At 42.5% G+C, this 19,537-nt stretch overlaps 1 protein-coding gene across 1 annotated transcript in view; it reads right to left on the bottom strand.

Annotated features, from left to right (window-relative positions):
* LOC144606525 (carboxypeptidase D-like) overlaps positions 1-19,537 on the bottom strand; it is a 55,770-nt gene that overhangs the window by 18,061 nt on the left and 18,172 nt on the right. Inside the window, 10 exon segments of the mRNA XM_078422761.1 lie at positions 620-922; positions 3,478-3,647; positions 5,004-5,146; positions 6,978-7,080; positions 10,864-10,973; positions 11,493-11,660; positions 13,358-13,549; positions 15,426-15,787; positions 16,969-17,138; positions 17,845-17,987. Coding sequence (XP_078278887.1) covers positions 620-922; positions 3,478-3,647; positions 5,004-5,146; positions 6,978-7,080; positions 10,864-10,973; positions 11,493-11,660; positions 13,358-13,549; positions 15,426-15,787; positions 16,969-17,138; positions 17,845-17,987 — 1,864 coding nt within the window.

Genomic DNA, 19,537 nt, shown 5'->3' with positions numbered 1-19,537 from the left:
CACACGACTTTGGAGTGTGGGAGGAAATTGGAGCACCTGGAGAAAACCCACGCGGTCACAGGGAGAACGTGCTCAGGACACGCACAAGGACAGAGGTTTCAGGGAGGGCTGGGGGCGCGAGAAGTTTTGACATTTTCATAATCACCGGACTGCTGCTGAACAAATCGAAAAAGCACGTGCTTTCACTCAATTGGTTATTTTGTCTAGATAGTATGGCAGGTGCAACTATTTACTTTTCAAATCATATATCATATCATATCATATATATACAGCCGGAAACAGGCCTTTTCGGCCCTCCAAGTCCGTGCCGCCCAGCGATCCCCGTACATTAACACTATCCTACACCCACTAGGGACAATTTTTACATTTACCCAGCCAATTAACCTACATACTTAATTAACCTAAATCCTTCAGGAAACTCTTGAATTCCAGTCCAGAGGAATGGATGAACTCTGCTTTATCAATTAATTTGCCATTCGATTCCACGCTACAAATTAACCAGAGCAGATGATGCTATCTACTTCACTATAGGTCACTTTATGCTCTCCTATTAAGGTCCCTCAACTAATGGACACGATTCTTCAGCTTTTGCACAAAACATTGGTTATGCCGTGATTACCTGTTCAATTTGGTAATGGCGGGATAGTTACTGTGTAATCCACGAAGAGCCTCAGACAGGTCTTTGTAGTCATGGTAACGGTAGAGATTTAGGTCGACACGTGTGGACAAAATCAGGTCCTGCAACCCTTTTTCAGAGGACAGACTCTTGATGAGTTTTTCAAACTCCTGTCCGGGGTCTGCGGAGGACTGGGTCCGCACTTGGTCAGGGCCACTGGCATGGTTGTCCGCCACACGCACAAGGGTGAAATTTACTTCCACTGCTTCTTCCACGACTGTCACGCTCCTGGTCTTTGGGGTATATCTGCAGAGGATGAGGAGGCAAGTAGTAAAACATGGCTTTGTACAATCACAACTGGAAACTTGCTAACTCTTTTGTGCTCAAACTACACCTACAGGTAGAAAGGCAGGTAGACACGAAATGCTGGAGGAACTCCGTGGGACAGGCAGCATCTCTGGAGAGAAGGAATGGGTGACGTTTCGGGTAGAGACCCGGCTTCAGACTACACCTGCAGGTAGTTCTGCTACATCTAAATAGCGCCTATCTTAAAATACTTCGCATTATGGAAAATTGCGTTATAAAATCAATGATTAATGAAAATAGGGGGTTTGGCTGAGAGTATTTCAGAGTCAAAACAAAAAAAGTGTTCCCCCCACAAGATTTTTTTAAAATCAGGTAATTTCAACAGATCTATTTTAGCAAGCTAAAAATACAAATAGCTGTATGTTACATTATTTAATAGAGTATCAAGGCATAATTGACAAGAGGTCATTCTTATCAATTAGAATTCTGATCTGTTGGTGAAAATGTCCAACTAGAGGGCATGTTTAGGGTCAGAGGTGCACAATTTAAAGGAAATGTGCAGGATTTTACACACACATCGGGAGTGCTGGGTGCCAGGAATGAGTTGCTGGGGATGCTGATGAAGGGATATGATAGCAGCATTTAAGAGGCTTTTAGGCAGGCACGTTGGTATGCAGCAAATGGATGGATATGGATTATATGCAAGCAGACGATGGAATCATAATCAGCATGGACAGTGTGAGCTGAAGGGCCTGTCCTGTGCTGAACTGTTCTGTCCCAATAGCCACCCAGAGTGAGCTTGTTCATAACAGACAACATTGTCTGATTACTGCAGGGTTACATAGAAACAGTTTATTTTCCCTCCACTCTTTTATTCCAAGAGTTTTCTTTCTGCTTCTCAATTTCTAATGTAATTCTTCAGTGGCTATCTAGTTCTCAATAGAAGTCATGTCATAATCAATTTGGACTGCATAATACAACAGCATTCCCAATTCGTTAATCGTGTTATACTAATGCGCATTATAAAAAAGCAGAAGTACCTGTACTTTTTTTACATGCAAATGTTTGAGAAAGGATCATTATCAATTATTATCAACTAGATTTTTTTAATACAATATAAACATTCAATTTATAAACAAAAGTCTCTTTTTGTAAATTAAAGTTTGCCAAAGTGCAAAATCAGGTTAAAGTGAACACTTCCCCACAACAGGTTTGTTTTATTGTGTTGCATGCGGATCCATTAACAAAGCTACTGATCCCTGTACAAACACGCCTTTTAATTCAATGTAACAACAATCTCTTCTGCATTCTGTAAGTGCTAACTGCTTTTCCTGTAAACATTCACTCAAAAATACAATGGTTAAAAACAAAACCACACTCCTACTTGTAATTGTTTCTTGCTCACACAAAGAAATATTGGTGTCTTAGTCTGGAAATTCCCCAAGTGACAAGCTCCCCAAACTCATTAATGACCTGGATACCAAGCAATTAGTTGATGCTCTGAGACAGCATAGTCTTCGTGGCAAGGTTCAGTATAATGGCTGGGCTGAAACCCCATGGGTGCAGGTGGGCAAACATGCCTTGTATGTACAACAGCAGATAAACACTCACACCACACCAAGCCCCATCTTCTGGGTTAGCTGGCTGTCAAACCGCCAAAACCACAATGATTTAAGGCAAAACAATGTCAGACATCAGCAAAGCCAATTAAAAATTATTGATTAGTACGGGTGTCAGGGGTTATGGGGAGAAGGCAGGAGAATGGGGTTAGGAAGGAAAGATAGATCAGCCATGATTGAATGGTGGAGTAGACATGATGGGCGGAATGGCTTAATTCTGTTCCTATCACTTATGATCTTATGAAAATAAATACAAAGCAAAATCTTAACTAAATTTATTTTTAAAACATGCACATTATCTCAGTTCCCTCACTCCAGCCTTAACTAAGTGCCCAAGGTGGACTTTAGGACCGGCTTCTGTTCTGTACAGCTCTATATGTTCTGTACAGCTCCAGTGGACCGCATGTGAAGACCAAAGACAGAGCAGAGTTGGGAAAGCTGCCGACAAAGAGCAGCCAGGACGTTTGGTACCTCTGAGAACCAGAGGACATAGGTTTAAGGTGAAGGGGGAATGATTTTATAGGAATCTGAGCTGCTGGAGGAGGTAGTTGAGGCAGAGACTATCGCAATGTTCAAGCAGCAATTAGACAGGTGCATGGACAGGACAGGTTTAAAGGAATATGGGCCAAACGCAGGCAGATGGGAAAAGTATAGATGGGACATGTTGGTTGGCGAGGAAGGAACTACAGATGCTGGTTTCAACCAAAGATGTGACACAAAATGCTGGAGTAACTCAGCGGGACAGGCAGCATATCTGGAGAGAAGGAATAGGCAACCCTTCTTCAGACTGAAAGTCACAGAAAAGGGAAACAAGCTTTGGTGTGGACGTTGGGCCAAAGGTCCTGTTCCCACACTATATCACTCTATGACTCGGAATTGTTGTGTCTGTGTCAAAACCTTAAGTAATTGATATACGATTGGTTTCTTGCTTCTCACCCTCGAGCGGAGGCAGTGATTTTGTAGACACCAGGCACGAGCAGGCGCCAGTAATCTCCATCTTTCGCAGATCTCACTAGATGGTTCACCTCGGCCACAGTGATGGTAGCATTGAAAATCCCCTTTCCATTAGTAGCATCGATTACCAAGCCCTTCACACCACGGTGCACCTGGTGTCAACATATTAAATCACAATCAGATTTGCTTGGTATGAATGAAGCTTTTCACTGTATCTCTGTACATGTGACAATAATAAACTAAACAAAACAAATGTAACACAATCTGCTAAAATTTAGGCAGGATTTTGTGTGTAATTTGTTCAAATCAAAATGTATTTCTATAAATGGATTAAATTGCATGACTTTTAATGTCCCAGTATTAAAATCTACCTTAAAATCAGGTGCTTAAATACAATTACCATTACAAAAGTTTAGCAACTTAGTAAATAAAATGGAAACACCCATAATCTTTGCAATTTTGATGTTACTATTTCTGCATGACTGATTTTTGCATGGCCTTAACCACACCAGTAGTTGTTGATTGGCAATCTGAAACAGTGTCACACACCCCGAAGATAGACACAAAAAGCTGGAGTAACTCAGCAGGACAGGCAGCATCTCTGGAGAGAAGGAATGGGTGACGTTTCGGGTTGAGACCCTTCTTCTGACGAAGGGTGTTAGAACTGCAAAAGTAGCTGATTTCCTCTCCAAAGGCACTGGCTGATCTAGAATTTTGTGTTTTATTTTGGCTTAACTGATCCATAATTTCCTTCTTTACCCTCCCTCCCACTCATTTCTTGAATAGAGGTGCAACATCTGTGGTTTTTCAATGTGTTGGGACTTTTCTGTATCCAGGGAATTTTGGTAAACCAGCCAATGCATCCACCATCTCTGTGTAGAAGGGAACTGCAGCTGCTGGTTTATACCAGAGATAGACTCGGTCTCACTGAATTATTCCAGCATCTAGTGTCTATCATCCACCATCTCTGCAGCCTTTTCCTCTTAGCCCATCGAAAGTTTACAACACAGTTAAGATGTTAAATATGCCTATTATTTAACATTCTTAGAAGAGGGGCCTCAGGGAAGAGTGCAACATAACTCTTGATAATTGAGCATCATCCCACTGACACGAGCTGCCAGAAGGAACAGTAAAGATGGATACAATTACACTGTTTAAAAGATATTTATACAGGTGTATGCTGAGGAAAGGTATAAAGGGATGTGGGTCGTAAATGCAACTAGCTCAGACAGACAACTCATCAGCATGGATGAGTTGGGCTGAATGGCCTGTTTCCGTGCTATATAACTGTAGGGCTCTGGGGAGGTTGTTGGCAATGCCAGTGTTTACTGCCCATTTCCATCTGATGCAAAAAGACAATTAAGAATCAGGTACATAGATACATCTGTGGTCGGATACAAGCCAGACCAGGAAATAATAGCAGATCTCCTCACATGAAAGGCCATGTGGCACCAGAGACTTACTAAAGCACATGAAAAACAAAGAGCTTAATATCAGATTGAGTTTACCTGCTTCATAAACTGCAGAAGGGACCTTTTATTTTGCTTCCAATACTTTGGTAGATCACTGGCGTTGGGGAATTTAAAGCAACCTAATTCAATAGTAACTTCAAAGCAATTTGTATGAAGATAATTCCAGTCCTGCATGCCACCTGTGAAGCAAGGATTTACACTTAATGAAGTGCCTTCAGCCGTTTCAGAGGTAAAATTACAGATTACATTAAAAATGTACAAATATCTCCAATTTATTGGAAAAATACAATTACACAGTTTTATTTTCCAAGCAACACATTTTTGCATTCTTGGGTTTAAGCTACTTCCTTCCTGTAGAACGTGGGGAGACTGATTTTGGAGGGGACGCATTGTTAAAATATACCACATGGATCCATGATCTAACCTTGTATAAGCAAAATAATGTGGCAGCAGAGAAACTGTACGATAAAACATCACGCTCCTCAGTGTGATCCAAAGGCACATCATGTGCTGGGATAGTTTCAGGTTAAATGATACAGGGCTGCATTATTTGCACAGACATTAGTCAGAACGCAGTTCGCAGCAGGCAGGAGGAGCCACGAGGTGTTTGTAGGAAGGAACTGCAGATGCTGGTTTACACCATAGACACAAAAAGTTGGAGTAACTCAGCAGGACAGGCAGCATCTCTGGAGAACATGGACACAGAGTGCTGGAGTAACTACTCAGCGGGACAGACAGCATCTCTGGAGCTTGGTGAGGACTTCTTCCCATAGAAAAAGGATGGGAGGAGGAGGAAAAGCTCTTCGTCGTAACAGACCCGTAACTCGTTGAGAGGGGAACAAAGGTGAGGCCTCTGTTGTGGACAGACCAGTCTCAACCCGAAAAGCCACCTATTCCTTCTCTCCAGAGATGCAGCCTGTCCTGCTGAGGTACTCCAGCATTTTGTGTCTATCTTTGGAGCCACAAAAAAACTGGAGTCTTGAACAAAACAAAGAGCTGGAGGAACATGGCGGGTCAGGCGGCATCTGTGGGGTCGGGACCCTTCTTCAGACTGAAGGGTCCTTAGCCCAGTTGCCTGTCCATTCCCTCCACAGATACGATGTAATACAACTTTATTTATCCCAGGAGGGAAATTGGTTGAATTGCTGCCTGAGCAACCGAGTTCTTCCAGCATGTTGTTTTTGATAACACCCAAAACTAGTCATGGCACAGTTAACATTAAATACAATAAACTACAGCTTTATGTGTTAAACATTATTGTCTTGAATAAACTGCACCGTAATTAGTAAAATCATAGTGATTGTCTTGTGATGGTTTTATGTCCACAATCAACTGCAAACTAACTAAACAATACATGGGAACGCAGCCAGACAACTTTTAGTTGGTCCCATGCTTTTGCAAATCCACACTAGCGCTGCTCAACAATTAGTCACCTGGGGCAAAGCCTTCAATTGAAATGCAAAAACTGCACGTCAGCTGTTTGGGTGTAGGTTCCTCACTGGAATATTATGGTTGCAGAATTTGCCTTGGGCCCTCATTATGTGATGACAATTGAGAGCATTGTTTGGTATGTATCATACAGGAACTTTCTCAGTTCAGGATCGGATGCATATCAATTGATAGACCAATGATCCATATACTTCACATGACCTCTCGTATGACACAGCAGGTGGCCATTTGGCCCATCAGGTCTATGCAAACCTTTGGAGCAACCCTATGATCCCAATCCCCTCTCACATATCTTCGTCAATTCCATCCCGACTTCTCCCAAGACACGTCTACATTTACAGAGGCCAATTAGTTATGAATCCGCTTGCCTTTAGGATGTGGGAGGAGCTTGGAATGTCCGGGAGAGAGCAACACAGTCACAGGGGGAACATGCAAGCTCTGAGGCAGAACGGATTAGGATCAAATGCAGTTGGCACTATGCACTGAGCCCAAACAAAACTAATACTTTTTTTTTTTAATTAAGAATTTTTTTTTAAATTAAAATTTTACAAAACATCTTACCTGGCACATTGTACCAATTTGCACCGTTAGTGATTCCCTGAGCAAAATATTCTTCAGGGTATATTTTTTTACAAGGATGACCTTCAAACATTGGACCATTCTCCTAAACACAAAAGTCAGAAAGCAATTATCTTTGTGTTGGTCTGCATGTGTGTGTTTATGGTCTTCCTCAGCCAGTGCTCGGCACATTTGTTGGAGGAAAGCTCACTGGACATCAGGATTCATCTATTGTGCCCCGCATCAAACCATGGCCGAAATTACTTCAATCTACAAGCTCACCTCCTCCTCGATCTGCCTACCACCAATCTGATGGCTCCATTGGTTTTACAGACAATCACACTAGCTATACACCTTAAAATCATCATTGATCGTCATTAACATTTTTGAGACATGTTCTATTTTCCATTTCTTCTCAATCCCATGTGTTACCCAACTTCTCCAGCATTTAGCTGTGCACCTCCTCCAGCCTCAGTCACACAGGTAAACTTCCATTGGTGCTTACTCTGGAATTTTCATATCATATCATATCATATGTAGGTTATGTAGGTTAATTGGGTATGTAGGTTAATTATCAGGTATGTAGGTTAATTGGCTGGGTAAAATGTAAAAAATTGTCCCTAGTGGGTGTAGGATAGTGTTAATGTACGGGGATCGCTGGGCGGCACGGACTTGGAGGGCCGAAAAGGCCTGTTTCCGGCTGTATATATATGATATGATATGATGATATATATACAGCGCGGAAACAGGCCTTTTCGGCCCACCAAGTCCGCGCCGCCCAGCGATCCCCGCACACTAACACTATTAACACTATCCTACACACACTAGGGACAATTTTTACATTTACCCAGCCAATTAACCTACATACCTGTACGTCTTTGGAGTGTGGGAGGAAACCGAAGATCTCGGAGAAAACCCACGCAGGTCACGGGGAGAACGTACAAACTCCTTACAGTACAGCACCCGTAGTCAGGATCGAACCTGAGTCTCCGGCGCTGCATTCGCTGTAAAGCAGCAACTCTACCGCTGCGCTACCGTGCTACTTTCTAGACGGCACTCACTGCCACACCCGCCTCTGGTGCAGGGCAACGGTTCAAATGCCTCAGTGATTCTGCATTAAAACATCAACGTTATCACTCCAAGGGTTCCCTCTGTTTAGTATGAAACAATCAGTTGCAGGAACTGACAAAATGCTGGAGTAACTCAGTGGGACAGGCAGCATCCCTGGAGAGGAGGAATGGGATGCTCCCGAGATGCTGCCTGCCCCGCTGAGTTACTCCAGCATTTTGTGTCCACCTTCAATTTAAACCAGCATCTGCAGTTCTTTCCTACATGGTTGGAGGAACTCAGCAGATCAGGCAACATTGGAGAGAGCGGACAGGCGGCATTTTGGGTCTTTGCTCTCCACCAGGATACAAGTACCCTCATAATTCCAACATAATCAGGCAATTGCAATTCATTTTCGCTGTGACCATTCATTTGCATTTTGGCTACTGACCCACATTTACTTACATTTTATCCTACAACGCTACTAACATCTTTAACTCCGGTTTGTCTCTAGCTAAATCCCTCTTTGGTTATCATGCGTTTTATTTTTCCCCTCTTGCACACTCTGTCTTTGCAGTGAGTGAGGGCAGTGGGAAGACTGCTCTGAGATTAGCTGGGAAATATGAGAGGAAATGATTACGAGGCACAGGTGAATAATCGTCAGCTGCTTACCTCGAGAGGCTGTGAAGTAACATTCACAAGGACATGTACCTGTCCACTACTTGCTCTGTCTAGGCTACCACAGTGGAGGCATGAATCTTACAACCAAATCATCCCAGTCATTACCCTTTTACTTCCTTCAAAGACCTCAATTCCGTTTACTCAAGTGAGATTAAGTGTTTTGGAGAGCTGGAATGAATTATTTCCTTAGATTCTGCAGAGTAAGGGCTCATCTTTGGTCATTCCAAACCATCTCTATTCAACGTCCTACAGTGCATTGATGGCCACCCCATTGACACTCGCACGGCATCCCTTTCCTTCAAATTACAGTGACGACCTCATCTAATCGCTTCCTTCCTCCTTCAACCCAACTTCCTTCTACCTTCCTCAGGAAAAGAATTCTTCCTCTTCACTTAAAAATAGTCCAGGCCAACAGAATAACAGACACACCACTGCCATAAATTCTATCATTCCACTTAATAGACAAGTGAAACAAAAACAGACATTTCGAAAATATGAAAAATGCTTCATGTAGAAAATGTCCAATTAACACCTCGTTTGTATTTGTGTTTCTCTCGGGGCATGTTTTTGATGTCAGTAGTGCACTGAAGTGATTTCCTTTCATCAATTTCACAAATTTCAGGATATAACCTTTAAATATTTACTTGACAGACACACAACCCTGACAAGCCGCAACTTTTACTTTATTTAAAGCAGCTTTAAAAGAACATGAAATAATTTACAAATATTGGGGGAAGCAATTTAGTTTGCAGGGTAGAAGGACATCAGCAAAAAATGGAGAGGTCATAAGGTCATAAGTGATAGGAGAGGAATTAGGCCATTTGGCCCATCAAGTCTAATCCACCATTCAGTCATGGCTGATCTATCTCTCCCTCCTAACCCCATTCTCCTGTTTTCTCCCCATAACTCCTGACACCTGTACTAATCAAAAATCTATCTCTACCATAAAAATATCCATTGACTTGGCCTCCACAGCAGTCTGCAGCAATGAATTCCAGATTCACCACCCTCTGACTAAAGAAATTTCACCTCATCTCCTTCCTAGAAGAACGTTCCTTTAATTCTAAGGCTATGACCTCTAGTCCTAGACTCTCCCACTAGTGGAAACATCCTCTCCACATCCACTCCATCCAAGCCTTTCACTATTCTGTATGTTTCAATGAGGTCCCCCCCTCATTCTTCTAAACCCCAGCGAGTGCAGGCCCAGTGTCGACAAACGCTCATCATAGGTTAATCTACTTATTCCTGGGATCATTCTTGTAAACCTCCTCTGCACCCTCAGCAGATCCAGCACATCCTTCCTCAGATATGGTGCCCAGGCCTTATGGAGAGGCGAGAGGCAGGGTGCAGAGAAAGCAGGGATGAAGCCAGGAAACAGAAGTTTTCACTGGCGTTTAATGTGGGGAAAGCATGAGGAGTAAGAAATATAAAGTTGGATTATCAAAATGGAAAGAGTGCAAATGAGTGGAGTGTGGTATTGTTGTGCATTGATTACATCAGGTGTATGACATCTGTGTACGGTTATGTAATAATCATAGTTTTTACAGTGGTACAAATCGATCGTTGGGAGCAAGGAACTGGCTTGAATGCCACTTCAACAGACCTTTTAATATCCTAATGGGCGAGTAACCATTTGCAATATATAATCAGATCATGTACTTAGAACTTGAGGGGCAATAATATTTTATGACATTGATGAGGCCGCATCTGAAGTACTGTATTCAGTTTTGGACACTGCTATGGGAAAGTTGTCATTAAGTTTGAAAGGGTGTGGCGAAGATTTACAAGGATGTTGCTATGGTATCTAGTGAATCTGAATTGCTTAAATGGGATATCTTTGTTGGCATGGATGAGATGGGCTGAAGGTCCTGTTTCTGTGCTCGATGGCCTTATATACTTAGAATTTAAAAATCTGAATGTCTAAGTTTACAGAAATAATATTAGAAAAACTATGTTATTCACTAAAACCGTACAGATTCTCCAAGGTAAAGTACAGTATATATCCTTAAAATGAATTCAATAAGCACATTAAATAATGCAGGCGATAACCTGCTTGTGATGGACATTAACTGGAGAGGGATTGGCAACAATGAAATAGAATCATACACCACAATATTAAGTTTTTAACCATCGTAGGATCTAATTAAAGCAAGCCAAGTACCTTGGCAAAAGAAAGTGCCAACTGGTGAAAGACGGCATCGTCTGGTGATCTACTGTACATCTCTTTGCCATCTGGATCATCATCATAAGGGTAATTCACTACGAGGGAACCTAACCAAAACAGGAATAATTATTCAATGTTCCAATATACAGGTGAGCTAAAAAAAAAAAAACACATCAAAACAACGTGACATTTTATGAATAAATTCCTTAACATGTACTCAGAAAAAACATGCACAGATGTCTGAAATTTATATGCAGTGATAATTCTCTCTCCCACCCCACACTTCTCCCTCCCATTGATTGCAGAAAAACACAGGAACATTGTTCTGAAAGCACAAGGAACTATGGATGCTGGTTTAGACACAAAGCGGGTTCGGCAGCATCTCCGGAGAACTTTGGCAGGCAACATGTATGTGAAGAAGGGTCCCAACCCAAAATATCTCCTCTCCATGTTCTCCAGAGATGCTGCCTGTCCCGCTTAGCTACTCCAGCACGTTGCATCCAACATGTTTCTGACGTTGGCTGAGGTTTTACCATTTCTTTGTCTTTTGGAACGTGCTGTTTACTCAAAATGTTCAATACGATTAAAATCACACCCAAGTTGACCGAAGGAGGAAATATACGCACCTCCATGCAAATTAGCAGACAACACAAAGGGAATCCTATTGAGCCAATCCATCACTGCTAATGTCTCAGGCTGACGCGGATCAATGATTTGAAAGAACTGATCAGGAAAGTTGCGATTCAGATCATAGTTGTTACTGTTGTTTCTACCAACTACACCATCCACGTCCCCTGAAAACATAAGCAGGTGAATGTTTCAGAAACATTTAGGACAAATTGCAGAAACAAGAGTGAAACTTTCACACCATGTAATGTTCTCCAGCACACAAGATGTGTTATCTGTGGTTTAAAATAAGCCATTAGCATTTTAGAAAAAGATAAATTATGGATAATTTATTTTCTTTCTGGGCATACATTTACAGCAATGGCAAACATTTTAATTAGTAGAATGGAGACCAACTTAGGTTTGTTATTGTCATATGTACCAATGTACAATTAAAAGCTTGGTTTTGCATGATATTTGAACAGATCATCAGATATGCCATACATTGCTAAAATCAGGTAAATAACTCAAGTACAATAGGTAGAGCTATTTTCAAGAGATGGAAAGCAATCTAATGTCAGAGATTCAATAAAATCAATCTGTAAATATTTTGTAAGACCAAGCCATATGTTTCATAGATTTAAGCATTTAAACTGAAAATAAAGATGATTTTTGAAAATCCACATTCTTAAATTCATTCTACTTCAACACAAGTTCTTGCAAAGTAATCAGTTCCACAGAAAATGCTGAACATAAAAGGTTTTGGAATGAGACATCCCAACATCACTTTTGGCTGGCAAGACCAGAGAAGTAGTAGAGACAGACCATCAGGCAGACCAGAGACGTAGTAGAGACAGACCATCAGGCAGACCAGACGTAGTAGAGACAGACCATCAGGCAGACCAGAGATAGACCATCAGGCAGACCAGAGAAGTAGTAGAGACAGACCATCAGGCAGACCCGAGACGTAGTAGAGACAAACCATCAGGCAGACCAGAGACGTAGTAGAGACAGACCATCAGGCAGACCAGAGACATAGTAGAGACAGACCATCAGGCAGACCAGAGACATAGTAGAGACAAACCATCAGGCAGACCAGAGACGTAGTAGAGACAGACCATCAGGCAGACCAGAGACGTAGTAGACAGACCATCAGGCAGACCAGAGACGTAGTAGAGACAGACCATCAGGCAGGCCAGAGGCGTAGTAGACAGACCATCAGGCAGACCAGAGACGTAGTAGACAGACCATCAGGCAGACCAGAGACGTAGTAGAGACACACCATCAGGCAGACCAGACGTAGAGACAGACCATCAGGCAGACCAGAGACGTAGTAGAGATAGACCATCAGGCAGACCAGAGACGTAGTAGAGACAGACCATCAGGCAGATCAGACTCCCCACAATTGACTCCATCTACACTTCACGCTCCCTCAGGAAAGCAGCCAATGTAATCAAAGACTTGTCCCACCCCAGTTATTCCCTCTTCCACCCGCTCTCATCCGGCAGAAGGTACAGAAGCCTGAAGCCAGACTCAGGAACAGCTTCTTCCCCTCTGTTATCAGGCTTCTGAACGGCCCTTCCATAAGCTAGGGTACTGTCTGATTCACCTCTACCCAATTATGGACGTTAGGCTTTGTCTATGAAAGTGGTGCACTACAATGCTGAGAACTATATTATGTAGCTTCCCCATTGCACTACCTATTGCAATCAAGTTTAGCATTATTGTATTTGCGTATAATATTTAGTCTGATTGGGTAGCATGCAACTGTACAGGTGACAATAATAAACCTGAATATGGTTATTATACTATTTTCTTTCATCCACAGCACATTTTATTAATTATTTTCAAAGCTGGAGTCTTGCCAATGCAAACAAAGTCTCACCTTCTGTTGAATGTTCATATCCATCAGGGTTCATGGAAGGCATGATGTGGATTCTGGTGTTGTTCACCAAACTGGTCACTTCAGGGTCTGTCCCATAATTACTGCAGAGGTACTCAATAAGGTTGAGGAGTAGCTCGCGGCCCACCACCTCGTTCCCGTGCATGTTCCCAACGTACTTGAACTCGGGCTCACCTAGGCAGACAAAGCGTGGCGTATTTAACATAGTTCAACTATTTCCTCATAGATCACTGGCACTTAAAACATTTGGTTTTGTAAATCTATGTTGCGCCAAATTATGCAATTTTGCAAATATATTGTGCACGACCCAGCCTCCTTGCACAGAGTGGCTCTCAAGGGCCAGCCAACGCACAAGATATAATGTGTGCTGTTAGAAACGTGAGATCGCTTAAAGAAAGAATAAACGTGTCTACAGCCAGCACTGCTTTACCTCACCCAATTACTGCAAGTCAGTGAAGGGAACAGGAGGAATTAGGCCAGCTCGCTCCACCGTCCAACTGCAACATGAATGACCGCCAACTCGTTCTCTGCTGCATCGACAACCGCATCGGCACTGTCTCCAGCACCCGTGCAAATTCGTTGATTTCATTAACTTCACCACCAACTTCCATCCTGCACTCAAATTCACTTGACTATATCTGACATCTTTCATGATCTCTCTGTCTCTATCACAGGGGGCAGACTATCAACTTACATCTTCTACAAACCCACCGACTCCTAGTTATCTGGACTACACCTCCTCCCACCCCACCTCTTCCAAAGACACTATCCCCTGCACTCAATTTCTCCATCATCGTTCATCTGCTCCCAAGATAAGACTTTCCATTCTAGGACATTTAAAATGTTCTCGTTTTTTGTAAACATGGTTTCCCCCCCCTGCTGTCATAGATAGCTTCCCACACTCTCGGCTGTGTCCTATACATCGCCAGCACCAAGCGTGGACTCAGCGACCGTTTTGCTGAACACTGGCACTCAGTCCACCAAGGCCAACTGAATCTCCCGGTTGCTAACTATCTTATCTTCTTTTTTAAATCTTATACTGTCCTTTTCAAAATCTTATACTGACTTATAGTTTACCTGGGCCTCCTTCATTGCCAGTGTGAGGCCACAGGTAAACTGGGGGAGCAGCACCTCATATTATCCTTGGGTAGTTTACAAAGCAACAGTGTGAGCATTGAATTTTCCCCTCTCCCTTGTACCACACCTGGACTGGCACCGATTTCTCATTTCTTCTTCCACTCTCATTCCTCTAGTTTCACAATTTGCCACTCTTCAATCTTTTTGGCTCAACCCTTCTGCCTATTCATATCTAGTCTTTGTCCAACCATCTGCATATCAACCCCTACCTGCCTCCTCACCTGTATCCACCTATCACCTGCCAGGCCTTATCCTGTCCCTACTGTCTTCCAACTTTCTTTCCAAACCCCCCCCCCCAACAATCCGTTTGAAGAAGGGCCCCGACCCAAAACTTCACCCATCCATGTAGAAATAAAGAACTGCAGATGCTGGTTGATACACAAAAGGACATAAAGTGGCATACCTTGAGGTGATTTCCTTTGTGCATCACCTATCCATGTTCTCCAGAAATGCTGCCTGACCCAATGTGTTACTCCAGCATTTTGTGGGGTTTTTTGCAAGCCAGCATTTACAGTTACTTGTTTCTTCATTTCAATGATCATCCATTGCATTCCACTATTTCTGGACAACATTTTCAATCCTATTTCCCTCACAATTTGATTTTGATCCCCACTTGGGTAAAAGAGTTTACAACTCTTTTACCCAAGTGACAAAAATGCTGCAAGAGCATCTTATAAATCGGGGGAATAAACCTATTTATTTCTGTAGAAAGCACTGTATTATGTAGAATTATTTACAGAAAAAGGATAATGCGCTTCCTGAGCAACTTTCATTTCAAGCCATCAATGGGACAATAAAATCCTGGCTCTCAAGACAATTAGGACATGGGAATAGGGGGTTAAGGAGCATTCATATTAACCGTAGAAATATATATACACATTAAATAGATAGTGCACTATTGTAACAATTATACCCATTTCATGGACACCGGGATTGTCTGATATTTCCATGACATACAAATTTCTTTCTTCCACAGATTTTCCGATGCTGTAGCGCCTTGTGATGGCTGGATATTCTGTTGCGTATTTCCTCAGTAGGATCTCCATATCTATGTAATTATGATGTCTGAAGTTCTCTGGCTCAATGGTATTAGACTGCTGGACATCCTCCATTTCAGATACGTTGTGCAACTTGAATTCAGTCGAGCTTGCCATGGTTGGAGTGACTGTCTCAATGGTGTGATTATCTGCAGTTGCTAGAGATTGGAGTGTGAAATTAAGTTGTGTGGCTGGACCTTCCAGTACCTCAACATCCAAGACAGTGGAGGGCATGTAACTGTGGAAATACAAGCAATTTAGATACATCTTGTCAATAAATAACCAAAATCTATCATATTAATCAATTTTTAAAAAGTAATCAAACAACTGGCCCGGTTAATTTGGCCCGGTTAAGACCCCAAATATTTGTGGCTTCTATGTTCAAACATGTTAATATACACCAAGATGCCTAAGTGGCAACATAACCCACAAAAATAATGCTAAATAAAACTAAAAAGGGATACAGCGCTCAAGCTGGATTTTGCTCTATGAGATAGAAAGATAGCTCTGTACCTTTACAATGGTCTAAGTGCTTGATAATTAAATTATTTTCTTTGGTGGGAAATCTTCAAAATTATTTATCTCATATTGTTTAGTTTGAGAGATGACAAAATGTGCTGACGAGAGCAATGATAAATGATTTAGACGAGCGTCACACAAATAATTCCCTGGGACACTAGCGCTGCTTTCAACAGGGGTTAAGTGCTCCCTTGATGCCACATATGATGCACATACGACGAGAGTGATAGGGATACACAGAAACCCTCAATCCACAAGGGCAATTTTGAATTTAATCTGCATGATTAACTCTAATATAAAGCGGTTGTCCTAGCTGGTCACCTCCATGTCCAGCATACACCCATCAACCAAAACATGATGACCTGATGAGCCAAAACATTATGACCACCAGCCTAATATGCTGTTGGTCCTCTGTGTGCAGCCCCATACGCAGCAGGGTGCGATGCACTGTGTATTGTGACATATTCCTCCCGTGACCACCATTTAAATTTTCAGTGACTTGTGCCACAATAGATCTCACGCATCTATGAGCCTTGGGTGCCCAACACCCTGTCGCCAGTTTGTCCCTCCTCGGTAGGTTCTCACCACTGCTGACTGGGAGCACCCCACAAGCCTTGCCGTTTCAGAGATGCTCTGACCCAGTCGTCTGGCCATAACAATTTCCCCCCGTTTCAAAGTCGCTCAGGTCTTTACTCCTGCCCATTTCTCCTGCATCCAACACATCAACTTCAAGAATTGACTGTTCACTTGCCGCCTAATATATCCCATGACAGGTGCCATTGTAACAAGATAATCAATGTTATTCACTTGGCCTATCAGTGGTCATAATGTTTTGGCTGATCGGTGTACATCTACATTCAGAAGTCCAAGGGAGGTTTGTCTGCCATTAACACTCCTTACCCTTGTGCAACAGTGGTTATATTGTAGATTCCTGGTACAAGCAATCTGTGGAAATCACCAAAACTCCCCGTTGTAATATTGTGATCAATGCCAGCAACTACAATGGAAGCGTTAGAAATTCCTGAGCCAAGAACGGTATCCGTGACAAATCCTGCAACACCAATGTGAACCTGCAAAACACAAGCAGAAATGCCACTGGCTATTGACATTTGATGAAAATAACCAGGCAATGAGATTACCCAACTTAACTGCTTCAATTGCCGAGCAGCAAACAAAATCTAGACATTATTAGTCGAGTTCTGGAGATTTATTTAGGTTGGGACAAAAAATGTATTGCTAATGCTTACTGATCTTTCCTCAAAATCGTCTTGGCTCCTGTATTAACTAACTTTTGACAAGGAAGAAAGTGAATATTGGAGTGATATGGGCCAAACGCAGGCAAGTTTGAACTATTGTAGATGGGGCATCTTGGTCAGCATGGGCAAGTTGGGCCAAAGGGCCTGTTTCCATGCTGTATGGTTCTTTTAGTCTTGGCTTGTACACAATGATCCACGTGTAGGAGAATTTCATGTACATATTTCATGTACATCAATTCATGTACATATTTCTTGGATTTTTAAAAATCTTTTCCCTATAAAGTAATCTCTCTCCTCCTTGAATGTCCTCCACAGCTCAGAGTCATACCACACAGAAGCAGGCCCTTTGGCCCACCTTGTCCATGCCAAACAAGAAGCCCCATCTAAACTTGTCCCATTTGCCTGAGCCAAACCAAATTCTTTACCTTGAAACAACCTTTCTCAATCACATTTGCAAGGTCTCTCTTAAGGGCAATTTAAAAATATACATCTTTCCTTTTAAAACATTCTCTTAAAATACCTGCTCCATCAAACTTAGAAGGGATTCAAGGTTGTTTTTCCACTCTTCACTCAAGGCAGAGGCAGGTGGATATTTACAACAGGAGAGTTCCAGTGTGATCTCAAAGCAGTCTCCATGCAAGTAATTGTAGTCCTGCATTCCACCTGCAAGTCAATTAAAAGGAGATGTCATACAGCCATGCTGAACGTGAGAAGTGCATACCATTTAGAATGATGAAAATTAGTTCCAGCTTTCTCAGTTTCAACATCATATTTTAAACTGGGTAAGTCATGTCTCCAGGCACTATCAAGTTATATTAACAATATGTTCAGCTTGGAGGCACCAGTGACAGCTAGTGGTTATATAAATTACATAAACATATATTTAATGCTAAGATTGCTGCTTACAGTGAAAAGCTCAACCTAAATTTTGTTAACAAATCAAAATAGTCCGAATGGTAGATTGATGGCGCACAAGGCAGGTGATGGTGAATCATGTGACCCATATGGGAGTAACTAACCCAAGCTGCCGATTCACAGAGCTGCAGGGCAGGGAGTTTCAGGACCTACAGCCTGTAATTAAGGAACAGGTGATACATTGGCAAGCCACAGAATGTTAAGCAACTTGGGAGAAAAACTGGTGACGTGCCCGCTACAAAATGCCAGAGAACAGTGCGCTCCTGATGTACCCCAATACACAAGTGCGGCAAGATCACGGCTGATCTCTGCCTCCTAATCCCATTTTCATGCCTTCTCCCCATAACCCTTAACACCTAATCAAGAATTTGTCTCTCTACCTTAAAAGTATCCACTGATCAGGCCTCCATAGCCCTCTGTGGCATCGAGTTCCACAGATTAATTGCCCCCGACAAAAGAAATTCTACTTTTCTAAACGTGTGCCCTTTAACTCTGAGGCTGTGACCCCTGGTCCTAGACTCTCCCACCAGTGGAAACATCCTTTCCACATCAGAGTATTGAGTATAGAAGTTGGGAGGGAGGTCATGTTGCAGTTGTATAAGACGTTGGTGAAACCACATTTAGAATATTGTGTTCAGTTCTGGGCACCATGTTCTAGGAAAGATATTGTCAAGCTTGAAAGGGTTCAGAAAAGATTTACGAGGATTTTGCCAGGACTAGAGGGTGTAAGCTATAAGGAGAGGTTGAGTAGGCTGGGTTTCTATTCCATGGAGCGCAGGAGGATGAGGGGTGATTTTATAGAGGTGTACAAAATCATGAGAGGAACAGATCGGGTAGATGCACACTCTTGCCCAGATTAGGGGAATCAAGGGCCAGAGGACATAGGTTCAAGGCGAAGGGGAAAAGATTTAAAAGGAATCCGTGGGGTAACTTTTTCACATAAAGGGTGGTGGGTATGGAACAAGCTGCCAGCGGAGGTAGTTGACGCTGGGACTATCCCATCATTTAAGAAACAGTTAGACAGGTGCATGGACAGGTTTGGAGGGATATGGACCAAGCGCAGACAAGTGGGACTAGTGTACCTGGGACATTGTTGACCGCTGTGGGCAAGTTGGGCTTAAGGGCCTGTTTCAACACTGTATCACTCTCTGACTCTATCCTCTCCATCTATGCCTGTCATCATTCTGTAAGTTTCAATGAGATCCCCCCTGAACCTTCTAAACTCCAGCGAACAGAGGTCCAGTGCTGTCAAACCCTTATTATATGCTAACCCACTCATTCCTGGAATCATTCTTGTA

Source organism: Rhinoraja longicauda, chromosome 26, assembly GCF_053455715.1.
Source record: "Rhinoraja longicauda isolate Sanriku21f chromosome 26, sRhiLon1.1, whole genome shotgun sequence".
NCBI lineage: Eukaryota > Metazoa > Chordata > Chondrichthyes > Rajiformes > Arhynchobatidae > Rhinoraja > Rhinoraja longicauda.
The sequence above is the reverse complement of the archived record's forward strand: the minus strand, read 5'-3'. Positions and strand labels throughout refer to the sequence as shown.